The sequence below is a fragment of the Phalaenopsis equestris genome, unplaced genomic scaffold (genome assembly GCF_001263595.1).
Source record: "Phalaenopsis equestris unplaced genomic scaffold, ASM126359v1 Scaffold000096, whole genome shotgun sequence".
Classification (NCBI taxonomy): Eukaryota; Viridiplantae; Streptophyta; class Magnoliopsida; order Asparagales; family Orchidaceae; genus Phalaenopsis; species Phalaenopsis equestris.
Window position 1 is genome coordinate 107,932 of NW_018164538.1, and position 10,319 is coordinate 118,250.

Genomic DNA, 10,319 nt, shown 5'->3' on the forward strand with positions numbered 1-10,319 from the left:
TTTCTGAACATAATCGAAAATATTTTTGTTTATATGATTCTGTAAAGTAAATATAAATGAATTATTTTTACTATTTGTTTAAAAAAAATTATAATAAAATTAGGGCTATCAAAACAGCTCGCTATTCGCAAACTTGTGTTCGGCTCGTTAAGAATCTCGTGTTCGGCTCATTCGCTATATTAACGAGCTGAAAACAAACAACACGAACAAATATTTATTTGTTCGTATTCGGCTTGTTTTGAATCAAAATATTACTAATTATATATATATATATATATATATGTTTAATAAGTAATATTTTTAAAAAAATTAATTGACTACAAAGCTACAAAAATTTATAATCAATTAAAAATATTAATTAAGAAAACAGAATAAATATTATTAAATTAGATTCAAATGGTGTTTTTATATAAATAATAATTTTTAAATCTTGCCCCAACCCTTAACATCTTATGGCTATGTGATTAGGGTTGTCAAAATGATTATTTGTTCATGAACAACTCGTGTTCGGTTCGCTAAACAAACGAGCCAAACACGAACGCAGTTTTTGAGCTCGAAATATAACGAGCGAGCGTTCACACCCCTAAATAAAATCCATGTGAATTAATATATTATATTATTACTATTACTTTATAAATTAAGAATATAACAGCATTAAAGTTCATGTTTAGACATGTGAAATTCTTATGTTTTGTGCAATGACAATTATATTTTTCGTGCTACATTTTCATTAATTGCCTTTAATCGTAATTCAGTAAAAATAATTGGTAGTCATCACTAGTACCAATATAATTTCCTTGCAAAATTTACCATAAAATGTCCAACAGAATCGTAAGTTTTCATATGAAAATAATCCGTGAGAAATATATTTGAATATCTTGATTTAATTGATGGGAGGAAAAGCTTATAAAATGGGCTATTAATCTGCCTGCCAGTCCGATACAGATGAAAGGCAACAAATATTAGCAGTTTCACTATACATATGGTTAATATAACTCTTAATGATAGAATGGCATTGATAAACTCCTAAATTACATACATACACACACATATATATATATATAATTTAATAATAATATTTATGTTAGTTTTAAAAAATTTTTTAAGGAGATGAAAATTTTAATTTTAAATGCTTGCCTCCCTTTAATATTTAATTTCGCCATTGTTCCCTTCTTACTTTATGATTATTTTTCATTAGAAAAAAAAAGTGAACATTATTTTATTGATGCTGTTTGTTGTTATTGATTTAAATAATTATTCCCTTTTCAAGTTATTTTCTTCAATTTGAATATTATAATATTATAAAAGAAATAAAAAAAATAGAAATATTGCTATTTGCACAATTATACTGATTTTTTGAACTATAGAACAAATGCCAATTTAGATACTTTAGTGAGATTTTGAAAACTTAATACAAACGAAGTGGAGGTTTTATTAATAATAACAACAACAATAATAAGTTATTGCATGGTGCATTATCTGCCAGCCCATGAAAGCCGGAAAAATATTACATTATGACTCATAATGTAGAGCTATGTTCATAGTCCAATGATATGTGGACACGTGACTTCAAAGAAACGTGCGTGATTTCTTGTGATTTGGCTCGTTAACACAGGAGAATATTTCTGCTGTGTATTCTGTTATTCAAGTGTTATTGTGGTGGTATTAATGTATTATTGTTTTATTATAACACCGAGAATATTCTCAAAACACAATAACACATAAATACAATCATAACAATATCTGAATAATATGGAATAACATGGAATGAATATTATACTGCACTAAAATTTTGACGGGCCCATTTTTTAAGTTGTGTGTGGGTCCGATGATCTCCGAGGGCTTTCCTTTTTGTAAGTTGAAAGCGGCGAAGAAGGAAAGAGGGTTCGAAAGGCGAAGAAGAAATTGTTTCAGATGACGACGCGAATCGCTCCCGGGGTGGGTGCGAACCTCCTCGGCCAGCACTCCGCCGAGAGAAACCAAGAAGCCACCACCTACGTCGGCAATCTCGATCCACAGGTTCTTTCTTCACTGTCCTTACTTTTTGTTGCCACTCCATTGTATTTCACCATTGGATCTTGGACGTTTTTATCTGCTTCTTCTTATAGTCCCTCGAGGTGATCCTTTTCTAGGGTTTGGTCAACCGATAAGTTATTGAAAGGCTGCAACTTTGTCTTGCGTTAGCGCTGCAGCGCTATCTTTGGGAGACTGGTTTTTTAGTTAGTATGATTTATGTTATGCAACCTAGGGTTTTGTTAAGGCATCGCAGTTTAGGAGCTTTATCATTTCCTAAACTGATGAAGAGCTAAAATGCGGTCAATATTCACTCAATTTACTGGATGCTAGCTTACAATTAACCAAATCTGGTACGAAAAATGTCGGAATTATGCAAAGTCCTTAGTATAGCAAGCCAGTGAAAACAAGGAATATGAAAAGAAATAGGACATCACATCCAAATATACTATGAAAAATCATTATCTGCAATAGAGGACCGATCCAGGCCATGATAGCGGTCGTTGGAAGGAAACATGCCAACAGAGTCTAGCTTCAACTGTGGGAGAAGGTTACAGTTCCATAAAAGGTGATGATTCTCTTGGCATTTTCGATCCAAACATTTAATGAGTATGATGAAGACATTGATATCACATTTTTGGATGAAAATAAATTGTTGTAATCGCCTCAAGCATTGAGCTGTGGAAGCAGAGAGAAGGGGTGTTTAAATGTGAGATAGAATCCATATTAGATTTTTCGCTAAACTGTTCTAAGTCTTATGGACACTCCCTGTATTCGAAAAAGTTGTTGATTCTTAGCAATATTGTCATATCTCTTGCTTTACTTGATTGTAAATTGAAAATTGCTGAAAGAGACTTCTATATATGCTCTATTTTATTTTCATGAAGTTTTGTATCAGTATATCCTTTAGTTATTGTCATTAAATTTTATCCTCATGCTGCAGATTACAGAGGAGCTACTTTGGGAATTATTTGTTCAGGCTGGACCAGTTGGTACGTCCCAATAGCATGAGTTTATTGAATTTAATGAGAATGTTCGCAGAACATGGACTCTTGATTAACAAAATTTTAAGCTTTCCATTGATATGAACCAAAGGTATATTGACTCAAATTATAGGGGTAAATTAATGGTGCATTTAAATTTAGAAAAGATTTCTTCAGGGATCCTTAAAAAATTTAATGCTAGAAAGGCCAAGCTATTTAAAATTTTGCAATTTATTGGAACTAATCTTTGTATATTATAAATTAGGACATTCATATTGCTTCTAGCATGTCAGCTTTAATCTTATCATGAACGTGGTGCTAATTCTTTGAAATCTTCTCTCTTTCGATATTCTTTTTCGTGAATTGGCGTGGCATGCATGTTTATTTTATTTATTATTTTGGCAATTGTGAGAGATAATTTACGAAGTGTCTTAATGAATACTTGATGTTAAATTCACTAGAGCCAAATATGTTTTGGTATATTTGATGGAGATTTGCATTTTGTTATTTTTAAGGAGTGTTGACAAAAATAAATAATTTGAGTAAATGCAGCTTATTTATTTTTAGGAGTTGTTTCTTATGGTTATTATTTATGGTATTTGAAATATTCTATGAGAACAAGCTGATTTTTTGTATTATGTTGATTTCCTCATGACATGATATTTTTGTGATTTGCATGAGCTCGGTTAGTTTACTTGTGCTTGAATTGAATTTCAAAAATTGTATTTCAATTTATATGTTGTTTGAATTTGATTCATATAGAAAATAGATTTAGTTGTTGTTATTTATCTGATAACTGCATGTTAGGTACTATAGCTACAGTAATACCTTCGCTAATTACTTATGCAATTTTTTGGAGTTTTAGTTAACATGTTGTTCTGCCTTCTCTGTGGTTTGATGTATTTTTTACTATGATACTTGCGGATAATTGAAAATTTAGGCGATGAATTAAGAATTGAAGTGTATAAGGATGTTTTTGGGCCTAACCCTTCCACAAATCTAGCATTGGGCAATCTATAAAAAAACTTGAGGCATATAATATTAAGCTTTTAATTTAATAAAGTTTATTATTATAGTTTTAATTTTATGTGAATGTTGGATGTGTAAATTTTTGTGTATTTCTTTTGTGTGACTAATTAATTCCGTGGGAGGGAACTCATGTCTTTGTATTTGCGTGAGGCTTTTTTTTAATTTTTTTTAACGGTGAAATTTTTTTCCCTTATCTAACTTCTAAATACATTGTCATTGGCTTGCTAGGGCAATTAATTTTGATTAAAATTGTAATTAAAATAAATTCAATAGCTTATTGGTTTTTCATTGTTTGAATTTCTTCTTGGTATTTTTTTTAGATTTAATTGATCATTGCATTTTGATTTTGGTTCTCATTTTTGTATTTTCTAGCTTGTAGCTAAATAAATCAAGCTGTTTGTATTTAATGTTATTTGATCTACAAATTCTACTTTCTTTCTGTGAATTACATTTACTCATTTATTATATCTACCTAAAGAATCTAACCTTAAATTTGCATTATTTTGTTTTCTGTTACAATTTCGTTTCAGAAGGCATACTAAATTTAGGTCCTTTTTTATCATGACAATTTTTATAGTTAATGTCTATGTTCCGAAAGATAGAGTGACAAATCTTCACCAAGGATATGGATTCATAGAGTTCCGAAGCGAAGAAGATGCTGATTATGTGAGTATCAGATGCCTGATTTAATTTTTTCATATTCTTTAAAGTAGTTTATTCTAGCTTTTGCTCTAGAATTTTACAAAATGATGGCACTCTTTTTACCTCAGGCAATCAAGATTTTGAACATGATTAAACTTTATGGAAAGCCTATCCGTGTGAATAAGGTGAGGTGCATCATTTCTTTTGGCTCTTCTATTAGGGCCTTACTGTTTTACTCTGACATTTCAAACGTTGGATACTGAAACAGCATCCTGTTATGCGATCCTGGTGTTGCAGTCCATTTCTCATAATTTTTCCTATTTATGTTTAGAAAATAGTACCGTTTTGCTATTGGATTATTGCATTGTAAATAAATAGTATGGTTAGCTCATTACATCTCTTGTATGAAGAATTCATTTTCGTTAGCGAGGGCTCTTCTTATAGAAGAGAATTGTTAACATGTTTGATACGAAATCAAAGAGCATTCTGCCATTTCTTGGGTTTTGTATAAGTTTTTGACCATCAAGTGGGTTTTTTCAGAACTCAGTTTAGACATCATTGCTATCCATTCATAGTTGACTTGGAAAATTTTTCTTGGCTAGACTTTGTTTTGGTTTATTTTAGACAAACATAACATTTACAAACTAACCAAGCTAAGAGAAGGGCAAGGATGAGGAGAGTTGTGATGAAAATTGTTGGTTTCAATTGTATGTAATTTACATCATTTTCTACCATCACCCAATTGTAGAGCGAAGACTTGAGAGAGGAATGGGGCAAGGTATATCCTCCATATAACTACATGTTGAGAAGATGTTAAAAATGTTCTATAATGTTCTCATGGAAAATGACACTTACCATTATTCAAGTGTAGGAAAAGCTCTAGTAAAATTATTTTGATAATTAACCCTGAAATTGATTTAATTTCATTTATATAGTTACTCTTGGTTTTTTTATATAGTGCAATTTCTTTTTGTACAATCTGCAAATTGCATAATAAGCTTCACTATTGTTTTTGTTTATTTTTGTACGTGCTTTATAATCATATAATCTGTACTGGCCAAAACTGAATTCCATCTGCTTCGTCCAGCATCATTGTGAAATGTTATTTTTGTTTGAATTCCTTTTTTCCATCCATAAATCTCTGCTTTTTTACCTCTATTTCAGGCTTTCTCACCCCCCTTCACAATTTTGTTTTTCACCCTTTTTTTTCCAAGTTGTGTTGCAATCTCTGGGTGTTGTTTTCTACTGTAGAATGAAACTCCCCAAATCTTGTCCGTACTCAACTCTGGTTAACTAAGCCTGCATAATTCCGACTAACCAGGACCAAGCCGATGGATTTGTTACTCTTACATATAAATTTTAGTTTAAAACTGCAGATGGGTTATATTTTTAGTTTGAAATGTGTAATAATCATTAGGTAAAAGTTCAAATAATGGCTACAAAAAGGTATTTCTGGTGAGTGCATTGCTTTGGGATTAGGATTCTTTTTTACATCTTAGAATGAGATCCACAATGAAATACAAAAACCATAATGTTAGCTAGGAGTGTTTATATTTGATGTAAACATGACGTTTACTAATTTCATTTTAAACAATGATGCCACTATTCTCCAGAATTTGAAATCTCATAATAAAAATGTGAGAGCAAATATAAAATTCAATAATGATTAATATTCACACCAAATTGGGAATCGAATACATATCAAGTTTAAGGAAACTTCAATTACTGACATGCATCAGTTACTTGACAAGTTACCGGAACGAATAGGATTTAAATCATTGAGATCTAGGCCATGTTGGTATCAAGTGTCCCGTCTCCTCGAAATAGGCATATATACTTGCAAAGCCTTGAAGAATCCATGTCAAATACACAAGCACACACACAAGAATTAAGTAAAATAAAAAATTTTAATTAACTATTTAATATTCTCTATATTTACTTGTTTTGGGGATCCTATATTTAACTCAAAAAGATCCAGTGTCATCAGGTCTTGGCTGAATTATATCTTAAATGAATTTTTTACTCAAGTATAAAGTTCTGTTCTCCAATTCTCTATTCCAGCACGGGTAGAGAAAGTTGGCAATAACAAAGAATAGTGCGTATCAAAAGCAATAAATAATGGTGAGATGTAGAAGGTAGTGCGAAGTATGAGCTATAATGGAAGTAGCGAGCAACGTATGAGGTAAATGGTTGTTGGGAAATAATGGCGCTGTCGTGGAAATATTGGGGAACAAAGGCGATATGTTATTACTAGGAAACATCTGCCTTATCATGGAAGTAAGGGGGACAACAGACAGTAGTGGTAATGGAAAATAGCTGGTATAACGAAAGATTGTAGTGTAAGGCAGATGACTATCAAAAAAGAGAGTTGCAATAGCTGATGAAAGTTAAAAAAATAATAATAATAAAATAAATATATGCTCTGCTCAATTCTCTTTGAACTTAAACAACTGTTAAACTAAATCTGAACTCCAAATGTGCTGAACTTGGAATTCAATGAGCTGAGTTAAAACCTTGTTGCAGTGGGACCTAATCAAAATATAAAGAGCACTGCCCGTTGTTGAATGAACCACCATCATATGCATGATCACTCAATACAAATTTATAGGAGAAAATGTTACATTTTAAAATTATTGCTTATCTTATTGAACATTTGTGCACTTTTGATGAGTATTTGTTTTCAATTTTCGCCAAATCTTTTTGCATATGATAAATTTGACACTCATAAATTGACCATTGATATTCTTCAAATAAATTTGATCATTACTTTTGTGCTTCGTGCATAATAATTCAGGTGTCATCAATATGTGGTATTTTTTATATCAACCATTAATTATAGGCGTAATGTCATGTGAATCCACACAAGAGGAGATGGAAAGAGAAGAATCCACGGGATTCAGATAAATTGAAAATTGGATTAATGCAATTGCTTCCCTATATGTTATTTTATAAACGTTAACCCAACGTGCAAAAGGATTTTATATGGCCTCTCATTTTTTATAGATTATTTTTTGTAAGCTTTTATGAATTACCCTTCACATTTAAGCTTAATATTATTTTATCACTTGATTTGAATTTCACGTCTCTTATTTGTTTCAGCAGCAGATTTATGGTTTCCATGGTGAACTATTAAATTCTTGTGAACATTGTAATGCAACTTGCGTAGATAGTGCAAATAATGCAAAAGATATGAAGTAAATAATAAAAATGTTGACGTATCAGTTTTGCATCTTAAGGGATGTGAATAAGGATTTATAATGACGATGAGGTGATAAAGGGACTTTACTACATGAAAATCGCACAAATTTTATGGATAAACTGACAAATAACTTTTTTAAAGAAAACTAACCATTTTATTGAAATAGTTATGCAATTTAGCTTTCCTTTAAATTCTATGTCTATGAATTTGTAAGCCTAGATCCCAGGAATTGAAATAAAATCTGTTTCACTTTCATTTGTGCACAAAACTTCTTTGGGAATTTCATCTAAATTATTATTGTTAGTTTTTACTTTATGTTTATTAGTTTCAACAAACATAGTTGGCTTAGTTTCTCAAGCAGGGATTGGTTCAATTTCTATGGTAGTCTCAATTTCACAGTCAAGTGTAGATTTAATTTCATATGGAAGCTAAAATTTATACTTAAGATTAGATATAGGGTCTAATTGCTATATGATTGTAGGATTGCTTTTAGTTTCATGTTCAAATCTTATTAAAAGTTAGATTCAAACTCAATTTCAATTTTAATTTTGGTTTATAATTATTGCCCAATTTTAAGTTTGAGTATACTTTTAGGATTTGATTCAATTTCTCTTAGAAGTTGAAGTTTTGATAAGTTCTCGTGTTTAACTTTGATTTCAGACTCATTCTACCACTTGTATGGCATATGCTTTTGTCACGAATTTATTATAAGGCATCTACATATTCTTGTTTGTCAAAATTTGTTAAATATATGTTATAATAATAAATCATCCTTGGCTTCTAAACATCCTCTGAAGAGTATTTGTGAACATTAATTTCTTTATCCAAACAAAATTGAGCATCGATTTTGTTGCATGTTTGTAAATTTTAGAGAGGAAAATAATTATTTTTCTTGAGGAGCCTTAGCTCGATTGACCTCATTATTTATTTGATTTATTTTCGTTAAAAATTCCCTGAATTAGTTGTATAAGTTAATCAAAAATTTTCTTTTTCATAATCCATTAATTAACCCTAGACCCTACTTTTATTCATCTTTATATAGAGAACTAAGCTCTAGGGCTGTCAAAAAGGCTCGTTGTTCGCGAACAGCTCATGTTCGGCTCGTTAAGAAGCTCGTGTTCGGCTCGTTCGCTAAGTTAACAAGCCGAACATGAACAACAAGAATAAATATTTGTCCGTTCGTGTCCGGCTCGTTTTGGCTCAAAATACTACTAATTATATATAGATATATATATAGAAAAAATATTTATTCGGCTCATTTAGACTCAAAATAATACTAATTATATATATCTTTGGTGATTAGTATTTTAAAAAAATTAATTCACTGCAACGCTACAAAGATTTACAATCACTTAAAAGTATTAATTAAAAAAATAGAATAAAAATTATTAAATTAAATTCAAATGATGTTTGAAATCTTGCCAAATCCTTAACATCTTATGACTAAGTGATTAGGGTTGTCAAAACGACTCTTTGTTCGTAAACGGCTCATGTTCGGCTCACTAAGCAAACGAGCCGAACACGAGCGAGCCCAGGCTCGCTCGTTCGTGTTCGGCTCGTTTACACCCCTACTAAGCTCTTAGAATGCCTTGGGGTCTAGGATTTTGCAACGTAACTTAGGATGAGATGCGCATTGTCTTTTGTAAGATTAGTCACCTTTAATGTAAAAATAACTAGCATGCTTATTCTATTCGAAATAATTTTGTGAGATGCTAAATATTATCAAAACCAAAGAGGGACATGGATAGAGAGAGAGGGAGAGCGAGAGAGAGATAGGGTATAAAACTTAGCAGAAGTTATTTGTCACAAATTGTTTTTTTTTAATATTTTTTTCCTAATTTTCAAATTTATCTCAAGTTATTTTATGAATAAGAAATTTTAATGTAAAAAATAACCGAACTATATGTTTTTTTTTTTATGAAGACTGGGAGCTATGAGTTTTGTTGTAGCTTATAATTAATGAAAAATTAATGAAATACAACTATAACCAGGAAGACTACCATCATGCTGCTTCCACAGCATAAGAGCTATATGATGGCATCAATATATATTATAGCATTTTTTAAACTCATGGTCAGAATAGTGTTAGCTTCATAAACCCAGAGTTTTTTCTTATCTTAAATGTTTGTTTTTTAAAATTTCAAACTTATCAAAAAAGTATATTTTAAATACAAATTGTGAAAACAAAAATTAAACCAAGTCAAAATTGAAACATATCAAGACTGAGACTACCAAAATTGAGATTTTGGCAGCATGCCAAAATCAAAACTAAGACTGAATTTACACACCATGGTAGAATAATTTTTCTACTTAAAACTTTGTGAAATTCGCATGCCAAAATCAAAACTAAGACTGAATTTACACACCATGTTAGAATAATTTTTCTAACACTGCCGTTGCCGGTCCCAAGCCCGGATGAGAAAAGTGGAGGGTTGCGTTAGGTAGTCGACAGC

General features: G+C 30.9%; 1 protein-coding gene across 1 annotated transcript in view; it reads left to right on the forward strand.

The window, feature by feature from the left end:
* The first annotated feature begins 1,806 nt into the window (after positions 1 to 1,806).
* LOC110020461 (splicing factor 3B subunit 4) overlaps positions 1,807 to 10,319 on the forward strand; it is a 15,484-nt gene continuing 6,971 nt past the window's right edge. Inside the window, exons 1-4 of the mRNA XM_020718573.1 lie at positions 1,807 to 2,019; positions 2,957 to 3,005; positions 4,603 to 4,691; positions 4,796 to 4,852. Of these exons, the coding sequence (XP_020574232.1) occupies positions 1,915 to 2,019; positions 2,957 to 3,005; positions 4,603 to 4,691; positions 4,796 to 4,852 (300 nt within the window). The 5' untranslated portion in view covers positions 1,807 to 1,914. The remainder of the gene's footprint in view (positions 2,020 to 2,956; positions 3,006 to 4,602; positions 4,692 to 4,795; positions 4,853 to 10,319) is intronic.